Source organism: Gouania willdenowi, chromosome 6, assembly GCF_900634775.1.
Source record: "Gouania willdenowi chromosome 6, fGouWil2.1, whole genome shotgun sequence".
Classification (NCBI taxonomy): domain Eukaryota; kingdom Metazoa; phylum Chordata; class Actinopteri; order Blenniiformes; family Gobiesocidae; genus Gouania; species Gouania willdenowi.
The window spans coordinates 21858960-21879083 of NC_041049.1; the positions used below are offsets into that span (position 1 = coordinate 21858960).

The following is a 20124-nucleotide window of genomic DNA, read 5'->3' on the forward strand; positions in this document are numbered from 1 at the left end:
AATAAGGGTTGTATATTTTTCCATTATTGATTAACCAGCCCCAAACTAGTCGATTTGTTTCTGAGAAGCCCAATTTATCACCTGAAAAACTTTTTTAAATTAAAAAAAAAAAAAAAACTAAAAGTCACTCTGCGGTGTTTTTAAATGAGGGTTTGGGGTTGGAAACTGACATTTTTCCTTGTCAACTACGCTGATATTTCTTTCCACATTTAGCACCATCCAGGTGAGTAGATAGGAAGTCAGAGAAAAACATAGAAGTGGAAGATATACTCCTATTAATAACTACTAATTAATAGTTTTGACTCCTTAATTATAGAAACAGAGCAGCCATTTAATAATTAGATTTTAAAATGGATCAAATACACTCACATTGTCACTCACTCGCTCTCATACTTTGCAGCAAGCATGCACACACCGACTGTCATTATCTTCTCCATAGATACATATTCTCTGCCCTGCTGAGATCATCCCAAATGATGACACGCTAACATTTGCTAACGTCAGGTGACGCTCACATAGGCTAACGTCCAGGTGCTTTTCAATGAGGTTCTGCTTTGACCTGGTTGAAAGTTTTGTGCTGCACAGTTGGCATTAAACTTTATCTTTTCAAAGCTGAGAATATTTCCAGACGGCACTAGTTTTCTCTCATCCACACAGCTGCTGGCAGGACGGGTTGCGTTAAAATGAGCTGCAGTTTTTGAATTTCCTGAACATTGATCATTGATTGTGGGTGTGGTTTACATATATACTAACTGTATATATACAATATATATATATATATATATATATATGTATTTTATATATTGCACATACAGTACATTTATTTAGAATAAATTTGTTTTATTACAAGGAGCAAGTGGGTCAGAAAATCAAAATCAGAAACAGAAAAGTTTTATTATCAAGTAGATTTTTCACAAAAATGAATATGAACAACATGAATAGTTTTATTACTTGTAACTGAAAAAAAAAAAAAAAAAACGACCAGTGTTATGGCAGACAATGTTGTTACAATTTACACAACAATTTTGTTTTGTTTTTTGTTTTTTTTTTTTGCAGGAATTTTTTATTGTTGGTGATGGTTTAACAGGGGTAGAATAAAGAATGGTTTGTGAGACAGTTTAACATGAATTGTAAGAATTTATCCTTATCAAAGTTTTCATTTTTTTTTAATATAACCATGAGCTCAATGCTCAAGGAAATTAGTCTACGAAAAAATATCCAGAAAATTTCAGATAAAAAAGGAGCAAAACGTTGGCAAAATAAATAACAAATCTGAAATGTATTAATGCTGTACAGCAGTTTAAAGATTTTCTTTATAAATGCATTTGAGATTTGTGTTAATCTTAATATTTCTGAATGTTGAGTGGAAAGTGAAGTGTACAACATGTTACTTTAAAGTTGAAGTTAAATGTCATACTATCTAATTGATAATCAACACCCAGAGCTGTTGCATGTATTTTCCAGTTATAGATAAATAGATGATGCATAAAGATAAAATAGGACTCTAATTATTATTGCTTTTAGTTTTCACTACTAAATGATATTTCAGTGTACATGCTTTTAGTTATGCAGTTACATCTATTAGACATAATATGTAACATAAAGTAGAGCAGGGTGAGACTACTGGAGCTAAATAGCCAAAACAGATCAATGGATAAATTAACTTTTGATGTGACACTAAATTGCTTTTGACTGCCTTGTGCTGGTAAATCATTTGTCCCCTTTTTTTTTTATACAGTTTGTTGGCCTGAGTGATTTCACACATGGTTTTTCCATGATTTTACTGAATGGAAGTAAACTAATCATTAAGTCTATAAAAGGACTTTTGTGCTAAACTGTATTATGTAATGGTCCCTGGTTGATGTGAGAGGCATGTACCGAACATGATCAATATCTAGCTTCTTATTTATGATCAAGAACAAGGAACATTTTGTTTAGATTTGTGCAGCTGTTTAAAACCAGTGTTAATTTTCTCTACTAAAAATTCCAACACCTTTTTTCTTTGTTGAGTGAGCCAATGAAAGGTAATACCTTTGTTAAATCCTAAAGCACCAATACTAGTGAAATGCATTCAAGTAATTTTAGTCAATCCAGTCCGGATTTTTTCAAGTAAGATTATTTCACTTTCACTCACTGAAACTAGACTAAAACTAAGGTTGTTAATTCTAACTAAAACTTCAATAACTTTTCAGGGTAAACACTGTTATACTCTTGCCCAAAGTCATGCCATGGTTCTGTTCAGTACAAGCATATTATCAACTGTAGCCAGAGGGTCTTTTTAATTTAACGAAATTCCTAATGATGCTTTGTCTCATTTGTCCTGTCTTTGTTCAGAATGAAGAAGTGACTCATCAGTGACTTCAGTCATGGCTGTCCAAACAGGCATTCAGGTAAGATAATTGTCTCAATCACATAGATGGACTCCTGTACCTGTTCTAAGTGATATGTACCAAAAACTCAGGCATATCTCTATATTTTTTCTCGATATGCGATATAAATCTTGATATTTGTAACTCAATAAAGTGCTATCAGAAAGACAATCTGGGTTACATTTATTAACAAAAGGCTACTCAATATGGGCCACTTTTGTCTTTTGCTCTTATAGTTGACAGGATGTGTAAGTGAGTTCTGTAGTGTGGCTTGTTTAGGGTTTGGACCAACTGAGTAATCCATCTAACTGTGCTTTTCATCCTATTCTGTTAAGTAACCAAAGCAGCAACTCTTAAAACAAGTATTTTAACACAAAATAAGCTATAAATTTAAATGATATTGATATAAATGATTTAGTATTTTCCTTTATCACCAAAATAGAAATCTCAATATATCTTGAATGTCGATATATCGCCCAGGCCTAATGTATTCCAATCCCCAGTTGTCTGAGTTGCTTTTGGGTTTTACATTATACTGTCCTCTTTAGGCTTGTTAATCAAGGTCCAAACAAGAAGCTCCTCCACATACTGTAGCTAGTTATTGAGATTAGAAGATGACTCCTAGACATCTGTCTCCCAGTTAATAACTGCATCTAGCCCACCTGTGTCCCAGCACACCGTCTTATTTTTGTAGCACGTCTGACGTTCCTGGGAGTTTCTCTACACGTTTTTTTTTTATCAGTGAGAGTGAGTGGAATGTACCACACTTTTTTCCAAAATGTCCCCCTCCTAGCAACCATGTGTCAGACATCCCAAAATCCCAAAACAACAAAAGTATCAAGTTACTGATTCTTCACGCTGCAGCCTTTTCTCTGAGCAGCCGCCTGGGAAAGTCCTGGCTCCTCTTCTCCCATCTTGGTATGTGGATATGTATAATATGTGTCCCTCTGCTAAGGACATAACATGTGGCAGAAAACCTTACAGACACACAATATTTCTAATTGGGATACTTAATATTAATATGAGCTCCATATCATCATCGCATGGCTGCTGGTGATATGGACGTTTAATCCATATCAAAGCTTTGAGATCAACAATCCTAATGATTTGGTTGGTGATCAGATTTCCCATTGATCAGACAGTGCAGCCAAAGCTCAGCTCGGTGCCCCACTGGCCAAGTAGAGCACAGTCATATTCAATAAGTGGCCAGAGTCTGACTGTGCTGTGCACCCATGCTGAAGATACATTGTCCTCATGGACATATAAGCAGCATATGTGTTCATCTGTTAAAGCGCCGCTGCTGCACCGCCATTGTAATATTATATTCTGCAGGTTGTGTTTCATGCCTCAGAATTCATGGGGCGGATCTGCTCCAGGGTTCAAACTAACACACAGCCAGGCTTAAAATAGCCTGGTTTTATACTTGATTGCATGATTCTGACATTTCAAGCTTTATATTAAATATTAATACATACGGATTTCTACTGTAAATATATTAATATCATCTTTTAAAGGAATGATGATTATAACCTTCCATATTTAAATGGATACACATTAACCAATTATATGAATGTGCTTTAGATGATTGGTCTAAATGTAAATATTAACACTGTTACTATTTATGTGATGAATATAAAAACTCCAAAAATATTTCTATCAATAAATCTGTGCTGGTTCAGTTGTGATTTGAAAGGGTTAAAGGCCAACAGGCACAAAACAACAAAACGTGTGAGGTCAGAGTCTAGTGGAAGATAGAAGACAAACTGTTATATCTGATGTTAGGCCTGCACGATTTGGCTTAAAATCACTATCTCAATATTTTTAGACTAAATCACAATATATCTCAATATTTTAATTTCTCATCTCGATCACTGTACGAATGTTAAATTCAACCTTTTGGTGCACAAAATGACACCAATAAGGTGATTATTCAAGGGCTATCTAGATTTTTCATCAATCTCCCACCATTCAGTGTTTTTTTTCCCTCACTTTTTGGCTTTTTCATACTATTAAACAAGGTTTATGTGTTGGTATCCATTAACTAAAGTAACCAAACAAATGTATCACCATTCTCTTTATATCAAATCACCAAATCCAACAGTAATCATGTATAAAAATAAAATAAATACAATATAAAAATGGCTAAAATATTAGCTTATTCAGCTAATTCAATCTGATCTAACACAAAAACTAGCTTCCAAACAAAAAACTCAATGAGCAGCATAAATCCCAGGAGAAACTAAACATTTTGCTATCCACAATCAATAGCGATCTAGTCATTTTATACATCTCACGTGGAACAAGCCACAATATATGGAGTATATTTGATATATTATACCATTGGATGGGACTATGAACCAGTCCTTCTTTTATTGTTGGTATTCACTATTGTTCCAGTGACTCAGTGAGTGTGGCCTCAGACTAAGTTGCTCAGGTTAAGAGCATCAGAACCTGCTCAGCATTATTGGCAACAAACAAGTTTGAGCCAGTTCAAAATCTCAGTATAATTGTTCACTGGATTAAACCTTTGCATTCCTGTTTTTAATGGGAACACAAAGTGATGTAAGGTGAACAAATCAGATTAGCTAAGAATGCTCGTACAGTGAGTGGTTTCCTGCATTATTGAGCTGTAAAAGCCTGAATGAGTATAGTCTAGTGTGGAGTTAGACTGTTCTCTCTGTTCAGTCATGTTTTTCTAATCACTACGATATGTTTTTGCTGAGAACCATATGTTGTTGAGACTGATGATCACCATGGACTCTGTTGCGTAACGATCTCGAGGTTTCAACAATGCGGATCACTGCAGGTTTATGCTCACCAATCACAGGACTTTTGTTGGGGTTCACGTCCCAGCCTCAGCATTAACTTTGATGCTTGCTTTAGGTAATGTCAACATCCCTAATCCTGAGTGATATTATAGAACTTTTATGAAGCTGTGATGTCGTATTGGGTCAGTAGTTGTGCTTACAGCTACTGACATGATACAAACCTCTGGTGAAATATCTAGGCTTGATCATTTTTTCTTTTTCAGTTGTGTAGCTGCAGTGTTCATTTTTATAGCTATTACCATTTATTATGTTAAACAAATAATCAAAGCCCTATTGTCATTTGTCTCATATCATTTTCTTCATCACCACAGCTGTAGAGAGATTCATGTGGTTGATTTTTGTAAGTTCTCTGAAGTTCACTGAACTGTTTAATCTCTGCTGATAATACTGTGGAAACCTCACGTTGTAGTTTCTAACCTATGGTGAGGGTTTAATATAAGACTTTATTAGTATTTCATTTGAAGGCCATGGATTGTTGCCAAATTTAGATGCACCAAATCAGTCAAACCCATTTTTTGTTCGATGTCTGTTTATTGCGTTAAGTCATCAACAGCCTCTGGATATTTCCTGAGTTTTGTCATGACGTTGCACCATCAGTATCTGCTCTGAAACTTCACCCATCTGGCCAAATCCCTGCAGTGTGTATCAGTAGAACAGTCTGTGTGTGCTGCTGCCCAGAAGGTTTCCTGCCTGTAGGCCCAGCGAAAGTAAGGAATCCACGAGCCCAACAATACTCTGCCTTGTTTTCAGCACAATAAGCCTTTCACCGCAGCAACTACAGTGGCCTATTAACGCTCAACAACATGTGATGAACCCAAAGATGAAAGGCTGTTTTTTAAACAGATGTCAGGGGGCTAGACGGGACACTGACAGGAAGAAGTCAGCGGATGGGGTTCATCCAGAAATTGGTTATGTAATCACTGGATGAGCCTCCATGGTGCACATCTGCTGCTAGTTTCTAGATTACCATCCAGCTGCCGGAGAGCAATAAAACACTCAAAGAAAACACCAGAGCCTGTTTGGGGATTAGGTGTGTATTAGGGCTGGGCGATATGGACCAAAATTAATATCTCTAAATTTCTTCTCAAAATAGTGATATACAATATGAATCTCGACATTTTTAACTCAATAAAGAGAATTCTGGGTTAGATTTGCTGACGCAAAATGCCACACAGGCACATTAAAATAAGGGTGATTGTAGAGCATGTAACATCCACCATGAAGAAGTCAATGTGCTTACATTCTAGTTGTAGATATTCTGACGATGCATGGCACAGGCGTTTCCATATTTGGGCTTTAAAATACAATTTAAAATGTAATATAACTACACAAGTTTCAAATGTGTGTTCTGAGGTGAGGAACGGCTGATCAGCTGTTATATTTCAGCCTCGTGTTGGAGAAAGTGAAATATAGAAAAGAAAGGGAAATAGTAGTTTTATTCGGCTTTACACCGATCTGATCAGCTATATCGGATCAGCTGATATTTAGCTTTATTTCACTCACATTTGTGCACAAAGGTGAAAACTTATGAGTCAACGGCAAAAATGTCTCTGGTTGGAGCGAAGGGATGAGCGCCAGACTTCTTCCCCAGTCTACCGGCTTTGTAAGCGGGTACAGCGTCTGCTGTTGGTGTGTGTGTGTGTGTTTGTATGTGTGCACGCTTGTTTTGTTTGTTCTCCCGTTTACTTTCGCTTTCAAACCAGAGACTTCTGTCCGTTTCAGCTGGTGGACACAGGTGCTTCACAGCAGTCATTGAGTATGACACTCCGGTTGAATTTCAACAGCTGCAACGTTTGTTTTTGCCAATCACTAAAAACGGCATACAGCTTATAATCGATCACATGCTCCCTCACTCCACACCATGGTCGAGCGACTAGGGCATTCATTCACAGTTAAAGGGCCACACACCCACACAGGTCCTGCTTGAAAATTCTTCAACTCTTCCACTCCCTCACAGCCACAAGGCTGCTTTTAGGTCCAGAGACATGGTACCGTTTGATTTTCCGTGAATCTGTATAAGGTAGTACCAAAGGAATTTGGTCGGTACCTTAAAAAATCAACGTGAATTCATATGATTGGATCGGTAATCGTTTTTTTAAACTCACTGATCGGTGATCGACCTCAAAATCACCCAAAACATTGCAAAAAATTAGGAATTTTGATCACCCTCTGCATCCAGTGCAGAAAAAACAACAACAAAAAAAAAACATCTAGATTCAGTCTGCATTCTCTGCAGTAACATTAGCTGCAATATAAGAGGTTTTCCTTTTTATTTAAAAATCTAAATTGTCATCAGTCAAAAAGCAGAATAAAGGATTGAGGTGAAATGGGAAAGGGAAGACGTGTGAGACAGTGGAGATGGATAAGAAGAGACATCGGCATTAAAGGCTGAGATCAGCAACTTGCTTTAGGCAGTCAAGCCAAGTCTGAGAATCGTGCATTAGTTACAGCCAACTGGAGCTGCATTCACATTTTTAATTCTTCATCATTCTGCAGCAGAGCAAAACATCTTTTTTTTTTTTCCAGTTTAATGTTTTTTAAATGAAAAGCTTTTGCGGCATTAAGGTAAAGGTAGAGTAAACCTCATCAGTTGCAAGGTCAGTTGCCACAATCTCCATCTATGACGGCGTCCTGCTCTGCATGGACGAGCTGCACAGATTCCTCCTACATTCTCAGTGCAAGGCTAAAGCGCTATCTAGAGTATGATCACGCTTTGGAGCTTTCTGTAGAGGTCAATGCTTTGGAAAAAACCTCCAAACCTATATTCAGCCATCAAGGATAGTGAAAGCACTGCATGAAAACGGCGGTGACCTCCTGTAGTGGATTAAAAACACGCTGAGTCACTAAAGGCAGATTATAAATGAACATTTACAGTTTTGCACTGTTTGATGTAGTGATAGATAAAGAAGATATTCACTAAATTCCTGCTACCAGACAATGAGATGCCAAGATGTCAGTGTTCAGATTAGATGGAAGTGAGCGCTCTCATTATTCCCCTATTTGCTCGGTTATTGTTTCTAATTTGGAGATTACGTGTTTTGCTTTATGTGCCTTTCTACATGTATCTTTCTTTGGTTTAATGTGTCTAGACATACGTTATGTCATCGTCTCCTCCTCCTGCTTCCAGGTGTGGTTTGGTGAGAAGTTTGACGCTCCCTTGCTGAGCCCCCGGAGCCCCCGCAGCCCCCGAACCCAGAGGCACGGCCCTGGACTGGCGGATGTTTTCCAGTATGACCAGTGGCTAGCTGTGCGACACGAGGCCACACTGGTGCCCATGCAGGAAGATCTGGCCATCTGGCTCAGCGGCATGCTGGGTAATTACGGCACTTTATTCATCAACCAAATACCAATGCAAGGTTTCTCAACTGCTGGGTGGGGGACCATAAATGAGTGTGTTTTTGGTGGTTCAGACATTTGCATGGGCTTTATGATGATTCCTATCCCTAATTATTACTATTAAGGTCCTGTTAGATTACAGTTAGTTTCAGGGTTAGGGTCAATTGCATTTTTCAGTTACAATTATGTTTTCAATTACCCATGTTCAATTACAATTCCAGTGATCAGCAATTTTTTTTAATTACAATTAAATTACAATTATTTTTTATTTTTTGAAAGTCAATTACAATTACATTCTCAATTACTAAAGTTCTATTACAATGAATCACAATTACTGAGCCTGAAATAAATACCCTATTAAAAGGTTAACCTTCCTCTTGTGTTAGCTTTCTGTTAGCAACTCTTATCCTAACGGATCCTAAATCATCTGAAAAATACACTAAAAACATATGTATTATCTAATTTTTTTCCTATCTATTGGTTACCTTGTTAGGCTTCCTAATCAATGAAAATATAGGAATTCATATTTTTGGTGTGGGCGTCTGAGCCTTTTTTGTGTAAGTATACCAACAGATTTAAATTTTTTAAATGATCAAATGTAGGAAAGCTTGATATGAAACACTTTTTAATAATTAACTACATATGTTTAGAACTGTACATAGAACTGTGACACGGTTCCCCATTTTTGCGTAAATTATAATTGACAATTTTTATAGAATTATCACAGAAATTACAATTACGAAGTCAATTATCTGAACTCAGTTACAATTTAACTACAATCACTACTGCAAATTATTTTAAATTACAGTTACAATAATTAATGATCAATTACACTATTACAATTATAATTGAGCCCAAACTTGGTTATTTTTATTTAGTTGACATGAATATAAAACATTTTCCTGCATTAAACCAGGTACACACACATAAAGGTAATCAGGCTGTTTTTGTCCCGATCGATTTTCCTGCTTCCGTCCAAGGATGGCAAATGCAGATGAATCTGTCTCCAACTGCTCAGCCTGTTGCATGTCACTGGTTCTCCTTGAGGCGCCATCACACAAATGACCTGGATGTCCCATGTGATTGGATTTAGATGGAGATATTCCCCCACTGCTCATAGCCAATCCACAGAAACGGCAGTGGAACAAAATCCCTTATTTCCTCCGTCCCCTCCATTGTACTGCCACCTATTGTGTCTCAGGTACAATGGAGCCATGAGGAAAGCTAAGCTGACTGGAAACCACATCTGTTGTGAACTGCTGGATCCTTTATTTAAAGCAGACATTGAGTTTTGCTGATGAGGAATGTGTGCAGGTAGTGAGCACTCAGTGTGAGTTATTGGAGCAGTGATTGAGAGTTTTCCACATAAAGAGAGATGGACTGCTCTAAAGCTGCACAAACATGTGGCGTGCACACGATCAGGTGTCCAGCCTCAGGGGCTGCAATTGTTGGGGAGAAAATAAACTTTTGAGATGTAAGCTTTGTCACTTAATGTCATGGACTCCATGAGTTATGACTCAATGGCTTTAAAAAAAAATTAAATTGAAGTAACATAAAAACCCAATATTTTATACAGCAAAAATGATTAAGATTTCATAATTTGGTAGAATACAACATTTTAAAAACCATGTACAAAGCTCATAAAATAAAAAAAAAGAGAGAAAGTAACTTGCGAGGAATAGAAATAGTAAAAAAAACCCAACTTGAGAACATTGACAACAGAAAGCTGCATTTCAGTTCAGGGGGTCAGACAAGGAACAATCTAAATGATGACATCAAATGATCATGATCACTTAATATGTTGAAAAATATGGTGAAATGTGTTAAGTTAAAGAAATGAGACAGAAGTGTAACTGTATTGTGGTTTCAAAGTTGTGACAATGACTGTGTTGCAGTTTGCTTTTGTTTAATGTAATTAATTTTAATGAAAGGGGCAGATGTTATATATTTTATTTTTTCTGCTCCTTTTCATTTATCTTTTCTTCTTTTTTTCAATGTGGAGGAGAAATAAATTAGCTTTAATGTCTTGAAACAAAGAAACAAGTAATAAATATTTGTGTTTTCTTTCTATCTATGATTCCAGGAGTGGAGGTGAGGGCGGAGTTCTTCATGGAGGAGCTGAACAACGGCGTAAAGCTGTGCCAGCTGATCGGCGTGCTGCAGACCAAGATCACAGAGAGCTGCCCCGTAGCACTCAGTAAGGTGAGTCCAACAGCAGCCAGGCAAGGAAGACAAGGTCACAGGTCACATTTAGAGGTCAGAAGAAAGGAACATTGACGTGTCAAACTCAAAGTACACAATGACATCGGAAAGGAAATAGGAGCACATGTTTGTTGAGATTGCAGTGATTACCTTAAAGGATTTGTAAACACAGTGATTAAGTACATAGGGAACATGTACTTTGCACTCATGGATCATTTGCACTCATGGATCATCAAAAAAAGAAAACACTGACTACACATGAGAATAAATCCTACACAAAAAAGGACTGTTCAGAACAACCTAAGAATATTTGACCAGAGAGACATGTAAACCCATGTAAATTTTCGATGTACAAAACGGGACGGGACCTAGATAAGCAAACTGCTTCTCTCGTCTCCTTTTTCGGCATGTACAAAAAAAAAAATGTAAAAAAAAAGTGAATGTAACCATGTCGGAAATAAACTGAATAAATAAATAAATAAAAATAAAATTTCTTCAGCGTCTTGTGATGTTTGTAGACTGTGTAGATGTGGTGTCCTCCTGGCCATGGATCTGATATGAGAGTGTCTGAGCTTTGACCACATGATGTTGCACATTTCCCCCGATGTTTTATTATTGCAGCTGTGCCCTCTGACGTCCTAAACTCTCTCTTTTTCTGCAGCTGTTTCCCACACGGAGAGTTGCTTGCAAGCACAACGCTTCTCCAGGTTCCTTCTTCGCTCGGGACAACACCGCCAACTTCTTAGCTTGGTGCCGCCATATTGGCGTGGAGGAAACCTATCTGTTTGAGTCTGAAGGCCTCGGTGAGTAGCTGAGAGCACCGATCAGAATGAGCTTCAATCACGTGATCAAACTGTACATCATATGTGTCAAACTGAAGGCCCGGGGGCCAAATCTGGCCTTTTAGACTAAACCTTGCATTATTGTGTAAAATACCAACTAATTGTGTTGTACATTTTTCAGCCCCTCCGAACAAACAAATTCAAGCAAATTTCACAATATTTGCAGGATTTACAGTTTTCCCGTGGTTATGTCACATGATGGCAGCAATTTTTAATCTCAAACTGTTGAAAGAAATCTCATGTTTTCTAAAATCATGCAAAATATTTACAAAATATCCCCAAATTTAAAAAAAAAAAATGAGGATTTTTAGATAGAATTTGAGATTATTAAGGATATTGTTGTTGCCTAACATATTTTACATATCATTTATACTAGTGCAAACTAGGGCACAGTAATGTTGACATTGCTCATTTTTTCACCTGTAATCTGTGGCCCACTTTAGATGCAACTGGTCTGTATTTGACCCCTGAACTATGAGTTTGACACCCCTGCTCCACATTTACTACAACGTAGGAGTAAAAATAACAATAGCTCTAAACAAGGCTAGTCAAACTTCTCTTCTGTCCTGTTGTTTGTGGATGTTTTCAATTGCTGTGGATTGTGTGCACGTGCACACACAACTTTTAACACAACCATATTAACTGTTAAAACCAGCCCTACTATCTACCTCATCCAGCCTCATCGTTAGGTGAAGATGAACTGAGTGTATTTGGGTTGTAAGCTGCAGTTAAAACAGCATCTGTGGACTGACTGTGTTGTTTAAGCCTCATCTTAACGCTGTAATAGGATCTGTGGTGGAGGACAATCACAATAAGTACCGTGCTCTCTATGGGGGTACAACTCATTACACGTAATGGATAAAGGAGCAGGTTGGGGTTCAGCTGGAGAAACAAAGCACTAGAGATTATAGGAAGTGTTTATATTTCTGCCGATCGTCCTCCAGCTGTGTTCTCCTCTTCTTCTGCATGAATGAACCATCAACACCTCAGGGCGTCATCAACTTTCAGCTAATGTGCTCTGTCATGTTTTGGGTTTTCTACACGTCTGATAACTAACCGCTCACTATGTTTAGGAAGCAGCAGCTGCTTCTTGTGATTATTGGATGTAACCTGTCATTGTTTTCACCAGATTTGGGGTCAATTCTAATTGTAATCACATAATTGATCATTAATTACGATTATGGCATAATTATAACTGTAATTGTAATTGAAAAAATCTGTTGCTGTTGTCATCATAATTGAATTGTAATTGAGTTCATATAATGCAGTTTGTAATTGGTATGGAATTTCTATAAAACAAACGTCATTTTCATATAAACTTTTCCCACTATCTGTCACTTCTCTTGAGTATAATTTTATCATATATATATATATATATATATATATATATGTATATATATACACATATATATATATACACATATATAAAAATCTAGGGGTATACTGACACAAAAAAGGCTCAGACACCCACATCAAAAATATTAATATCAATATTATCATGGACAAGGAAGCCAAACAAGGTCACCAAGGGATGAAAAACAAATTAATTGATAAATAATATTTTTACTGTATTTTACAGCTGATTTAAGACATGGGCCACACTGATCCGTTATCATTAGAGATGCTAACAGAAAGCTAACACAAGAGGAAGGTCACATTTTATGGGCTTATTTATTAAAGGCTCAGTAATTGATTACTAAAGTAATTAATTACTAAACTTTAGTAATTGAGAACACAATTGTTAATGATTTCAGGGGAAAAATAAGATTTTGTATTTGGAAAAAAATGCTTGTCAATGTAATTGTAATTGAGCATGGATAATTGAATACGTAATTGTAATTGAAAAATGTAATTGATCCAAACCCTGGTTTTTACCCCTCAGTGCTGCACAAGGAGCCTCGGCAGGTGTGTCTCTGTCTGCTGGAGATCGGACGCATCGTCTCCAAGTGAGTTCCTTAGCAACTGTCTGTCTGTCTGTCTGTCTGTCTGTCTGTCTGTCTGTCTGTCTGTCTGTCTGTCTGTCTGTCTGTCTGTCTGTCTGTCTGTCTGTCTGTCTGTCTGTCTGTCTGTCTGTCTGTCAGGTTGGCCCATGTGAACAGAACCTCTCCTCACACAGGTACGGCGTGGAGCCTCCGGTGCTGGTGAAGCTGGAGAAGGAGATCGAGCTGGAGGAGACTCTGCTGCTGACGGAGGAGCCTCCGCCCGCCGTCAAAACCTTCAGCGTGTGCTGCCAGCACGGCGGCCTCTACCAGCCCGGGGTGAGTGTGTGTGTGCAAAATAAGGATGCACCGATCTCCCTGATTTTGGAAGATCGGCGATCGGCCGATCCTTGCATAGTAAACCAATCTTTTCCACCACTGCAAAGGTCCCAAAGTCTGTTTTAAAGTCAGCCACTGTCCCATTCTGCTGTGAGAGGACAGGCCCGCCTACCAGGTCATGGACCTGCGCATGCGTCTGCTACATGGCTTAACAACAACAGTCACCCGCTGCACGGTTAGCCTAGCAAGTCCATGGTTCAGTAATATTACACACAAAAAGAGAGCAAACGATGGCAATTTGTCATTTGTGTAACGCGGAAATAAGTCTTGATAGAGTTGCAAACAAAACGCTACCTCATTCACCATTTAAGAAAACACCACACCACTGAGTATGCAGCATTTGAAGCTAGTTATCAAGCTAATGCTAAAGCTAGCGGAGCAAGGAGCCCATGGCCCGCTGCCACTAATGTAACAGTGATAGCAGTAAGTCTGAGAACTACTAACCTGTGCCTGTACCCGCTGAAACACAACTAGGAGGAAAATGATGGAGTTTCATGGCGTTGGATGTCGAGAAAAAACTGCTGCTAATGTAGCTACCAGTGACTGCAATAAGTCTGAGAACAGCTAACCTGTGCCATGTTCATTCTGTCATTACTCGTTGACTTTTGAAAATGCTTTATTTTTTATCTAGAATGTTTGACTTTTAGGAGCTTTTATCCTGTACGCTGTTGTAATTTTTTTCAGATTGAATTTGGCATTTGTTTCTTTTTGCACTACAAGGAACCCTAAAACTCAGGACATTTATTTATATTTGAGTTAACTGCCTCGTGTGCAGTGAAAACAACAAATTTGTATTGTTTCATGGATATTGTTCAACATTTTATAATAAAATATGATTGGAATATTTAAGGTGTATGCTGTCACTTATTAGAAAAATTGGGATCGGCAGGTCAGGCTTTTAAAAATTCAGTGCTCGGCCAGAAAATTGCAATCGGTAAGACGAACCCCTAGTGCAAACACAAACCGCACCCCAGGTGTCCGGTCGCTGAAACACATGTCGTCCACTCTTCACTTCCATCATCAAGTGAATGTTTGAGTCTCTGCCTCCCCTCCGGCGCCGAACCACTACAGATCACGTTAGCGGCAAATAAGGTGAAACATGTGCGACCCAGTTGAAGCCAAACCAAGATGGCGGCAGGCGGTGGCTTCTGCCGCTTCAGTGGCGCCCCACAGGGAACATGACACATCACAGCTAACCATGTGATGCTCCGCTAACATCTCCCATCACACGTGAGGCCTGCTGCAGATTGTGCTATCATACTTGCTCCGTGCACACATAAAGGGCGTTTGTGCGCGCGTGTGTGTGTGTGTGTGTGTGTGCGCCTCAGGTCCCTGTTAGTTGGGTTTATTACTGCGGTGTGTTGGGAAAAATAAATCCCTGCTGCTCTTGATCGTTTTATTACCAGAGGAGTCAGCTGGGCTAAAAATAACTGAAGTCATCGGAGCAGAAGGAAGTTCCAACGACTGCGTAGCAGTGGATTTATCCCCAAATCTGTTTGCTGCTCCTCTTCATAAAGGCCAACCCTGTCAGTGTGCACTGGTTTGGACCTTCATCGTTTTGTCACCGTGTGTGTAAACGAGCCTCGCTCTCTGCCAGGAGCATCACTGAGCTTTGATTGATGAACCAAACTGACTATGGACAAAATGAACATCCAATATGAAGTGATAAGACGTTAGAATGAAGGAAATCAACTGAAAAAGTGAAACTTTACGTAACTTTCCCACCTCATGACTTATTTATTCATAGTTACTGTTGTAAAACTGTTTGCTTATGAATGTTTTACTTCAAACAAAACAATAAGACTCCTAATAATCAACACCTCTTTTTGCTGTTAGTACAGGGTTCCTGCAGATCCTTAAAAAGTCTTAAAGAGCAATAAATTCATGAATCTAAAAATAAGGCCTTAATTGTTATTAAAATGTCTTAAATCAATGTTTCAAAAGCCTTACATTTTAACACATAATAGGTAAGATTTGTGCAATCACGACAGTGGAACCAACGACAAAACAGTGATGTTGTTGCAGCGGGACTACAAAAGTGCCTGTCTAATGAAGATTTTTCTTAATAGTTTTTATTTTTAATATTTTTGTTGTTTTATAGATTTCTGGCTATTTTTGTCGTCATCTTGTGTGTTTTTGGAGTGATTTTGATCATTTTATTCTGTTTTTTTGTGTGTTAACTTTGGAGGCCACCAGTTGCACGTCTACGCTAGAAAGTGGGGAAAAACATGCCCTAACCCTATGTCATTGATGTGGCATTTCCCCCAATTATGTTTACTGTGAAGTCGGTCTTCATTTTAATTTCAAATGGCAATAAGAAAAAGTCTTGAGTTTAGTTTGACTGAAGCTGTTGGAACCCTGTAGTATTTTATATTGTAAGTTATGTATATTATTGAGATGATAAATAGTGATATTAAAACATCACAAAATGTGTTTCTTCTCCTGTTCTGTAGGAGCACGGTGTGGACGACCCCCCCTGTAACTGCTCCAACAGAGTCTCCATTGAGTACCTTTCTGAGGGTCGCTACAGGCTGGGAGATAAGACCATCTTCATCCGGGTGAGTGACGCACGCGTACACACACACACACACACACACACACGCTGCTCGCCATGTGTGAAAACGCTCTCCCTGCAGCTCGTGATGAAGCGTTCTAAGATCATTAGCTGTAGAGTAACGGCTTACATCAGACCATTACATCATAATCACGCCCTCAGTGGTCAGTGCCAAGTCTGAGGCCACGCCCACTCATCTGCATCCCTGCTGCTATGTCTAACCTCACGATGAACAATTACATCCTGTTGTTAATGGGCCACTGTTGGCTTTAACGGGATAATTACATTAGGGTCAGCCATGTGAGCAGTTTACCTTTAAACACATAATAGGACCACACAGGTGAAAGTGATTACACTAAGTTTGATGTGTAAACTAAAGCAACACTAATGTTTTATTAAATATGATTTTACATTTTTTTTAAACGCTTATGAAACACTGGTTAAACTTCACTGACTAGATATAAAGATATAGTTTATTGTCATTCATACATACACACCATAGGGGCATACAGAACAGTTTCCACTCAATGCTCAACGTAAGGCTTTATTAATAAAAGCATAAAAACACACAATAACACATTATAAAAACACACATTTAAACAGTGATAAAGTGCTGACACAAGATTAGTATGAGTTATTGTACTGGGTTTGTAATAAAGAGAGCTGTTCCACCATCTAGTGGTGTGAACTGGTATTACAGACCTTTCTAACAGTTCCCTGTGTGTGTACTGACAGTAACTGTGTGACTGTGTGTTTCTATCAGATGCTCCATGGTAAACATGTGATGGTGCGTGTGGGCGGGGGCTGGGACACTCTACGAGGCTTTCTGATGAAGTACGACCCTCTGCGTGTGCTGCAGTTCACCACCTTAGAGCAGAAGATCCTGGCCTTCCAGAAAGGCCCCCCTGCCCTCGGGGGTCACCACGGCAGCTGCTCCGCACCCCCGCCCCCTGAAATGGACCCCCTCGCCGCTGTCGACGACCTGGTTTCCTCTTCCTCCTCTGCCTCGTCGTCCTCCTCTTCCTCGTGCGCTCCAGCGTGTAAACCTACGTCTCTGTTTACTATGGGTCAGACGTGTCGCTCCTACAACCCCTCCCCCACCTCCACCCCCACGCTGTCCAGGAAGGGTTCGGTGTCTGTGCCCAGGAAGAACCTTGTGAGGACGCCCTCCTCCTTGAAGAAGCCCACCCAGTTGCCGCTGCCCGTGGCCCCCAAAGGCAGCTCCTCCCTGCCCTGCTCTCCTATGGGGGGCCTGTCCAACCCGTCTCCTGGCTCAGCCTATCAGCACAGAGCTTTGACACCATCATCTATTCCTCTACATCAAAGCTCCACCTCCAAACTCAAGATTAAACCATCACCACGTGGCCCCGCCTCCCAACCCAGAAGTCCCGTATGTCCAGAGCCTTCCTCCAAATGCCACAAACCCTCCAGTCCCCTAACGTCACCCCCCCCTGCCTCGGCGCTGCCTCGCCCAGTCACCGCTCCACCTCGGGGTCCGGGCCCTAAAGACGGCCGGCCCCCGACGGGCCCCAGCCAGCGCTCACGCCTCGCACAGCGTCGACCAGGCTCTCCTGCCTCACGCCTGCGTGTGGAGGCATCCAGGAGAGCCAGGGCGAGCCCCCGAGGAGCTGTGACTCCTCCTCCTCCTCGAGCAGTTGCTCCTCCCCCCACGCCTCCACCACCCAGCTCACATACCGCCTCCCCAGCCCTCACCAAACCAGCCACACTCCTTCCAAAGAGCAAAGAGCCTTCATCCAAACCAAAGGTAGCGGTTGCTAACAAGGCCGCTTCCACTGCAGCCCCCGGGCGGGTCCTCGGGGGCCACACGGCAACAGCACCTCTGTCTACCAGCAGAGCCAATCAGAAAGCACCGATCACATCGCACAGAGCTGTACAGAAACTGACAGTTCCTACTGTTAAAGCTGAGACGACCACAGCTCAGGCCTCTTTGAGGAGCCGAACAAACACCAAAACTATTAAAACAGAAGCTGCTGCTGCCACCAGGAAGCTCCCAGCATGCAACACTGCACAGGACCCTTATTTTGAAATGACCAACAAAAGGAAACAGAAGACATAAAGCTCAAACCAAACGCTGGTCTTTGCTAACAGCACTTCAAACATCTCATCACTGATCTCATAAAACTCTACTTGGTTCTCCTCAATGTTAAATCTGGTTATTTAATAGCTTCTTTTTTTCCTTTTAATCCCAAAGGGTCTCAGATGTGTGTGTGTGTGTGTGCGTGCGTGTCTGATTAACACTACACAACTTGCACAATGTTTACATTTACACTTTGTCTCAATACAAACTGATGATTTTTAACGAGTGTGAAATATAATTGATTTTTTTTTAACCAGATCAGATTTGAACTCTTCAAGAACAGGAAATACTAAAGCTCTGACCTGTGATCTCTAGTGAGAACAGACTTTCCACTAGAGGGAGACGCTGAGGTGAAACTGCTTATGGTTATAAGTTGAGTGGTGAAGGTTCATGTGCCTTTAGTCAGAGCTTTCAGAATGTATTTGGTGGCAGAAGGTTTTATGTGTTATTTGTAGCTGATGTGTGTAAAGCTGAGTAACTCAAACTACTGATCAATAACACTCATTTTAGAGCTAAATGTTTAGAAAGGGTTTTAATATGGTTTTGTGCGTGGTAACATCTAGTTTTCTATGTGATTGTGTGTGTGTATAGAGTATATTATTAATGTTTATTTTCTTGTTGGGCACTTTACAGAGATCTGTGTATTAATATTTGAATGTTGATGGTGTCTCGTTTCTGCTATCTTTTGTCTTTTGGATCAATAAATGGATTAATAGTTTTAACAATGATTTGGTATTTGTGGTTTTTTTGTGTTCAACATTAAAATAATAAATGTGAAATCTTTAAGTCTGGAGCAGCAAAAATATGAAGCTTTTTTTACAGGTTTATTTTTTAGTTTCTGAATATTTTAAATTGAAAAATCTTTAAGAATAAAAGTGAATCCAGAAATTAAAAAGGACAAATGCGATTACTATGAATGAAGCAGTTTTTTCCTAAAAACAGTGTTTTGAATGTGGATGAAGTTTTAAAAAACAAACTATTTCCTTTAGTTGTATGAGGAAGAACACTGACTTTTGTCCCACTGCAGACACACATTGCACTAAAGGCTCCTTCTTTCCAAATACAATGTGTTAAAAGTCCAACAAAGATGTAATTATCAATGCTGCTGCTGAAACACTGTTCATTAACGATGATTTAAAGCAAAATGTGTAATAATTCAAAAGTACAATAAGTCAAATATTTAATATCAGCATTTAAACATGTAAACCTATGAAATAATGTATCAAACAGTCATGGAGTTTTTCCAGAAATAAAACCATTTCTCCCAGAAATAGTTTCAATTACAAATGCTTTTGGTATACACATTGATTTCCTTTATATACATTGAAAAAAAACACTAAAAAGCCCACATTTATATCATTTTACACAAGATTTAAAATAAAATTGACCAGACAAAAGTGTTGGCATGCTTTTAAAACTGTGTAAATCATTTTATTTCAAGCATGTGACACTCATTTAAACTCACCTGTGGCAAGTAACAGGTGCTGGTAATGTAGAAATCACACCTGAAACCAGTTACAATGAATGTATACAATTTTAACTCAACCTTTGTGTTGTGTCCATGTGCTTTCTGTTGC

General features: G+C 39.2%; 1 protein-coding gene across 2 annotated transcripts in view; it reads left to right on the forward strand.

Annotated features, from left to right (window-relative positions):
• gas2l3 (growth arrest-specific 2 like 3) overlaps positions 1 to 19275 on the forward strand; it is a 33752-nt gene extending 14477 nt beyond the window's left edge. For both annotated transcript variants that reach the window (XM_028451332.1, XM_028451331.1), the window contains exons 2-9: positions 2335 to 2390; positions 8325 to 8511; positions 10617 to 10735; positions 11397 to 11538; positions 13460 to 13523; positions 13694 to 13835; positions 16349 to 16453; positions 17213 to 19275. In XM_028451332.1, the coding sequence (XP_028307133.1) occupies positions 2367 to 2390; positions 8325 to 8511; positions 10617 to 10735; positions 11397 to 11538; positions 13460 to 13523; positions 13694 to 13835; positions 16349 to 16453; positions 17213 to 18526 (2097 nt within the window). In that variant the 5' untranslated portion in view covers positions 2335 to 2366 and the 3' untranslated portion in view covers positions 18527 to 19275. The remainder of the gene's footprint in view (positions 1 to 2334; positions 2391 to 8324; positions 8512 to 10616; positions 10736 to 11396; positions 11539 to 13459; positions 13524 to 13693; positions 13836 to 16348; positions 16454 to 17212) is intronic.
• The last annotated feature ends 849 nt before the right edge of the window (positions 19276 to 20124 follow it).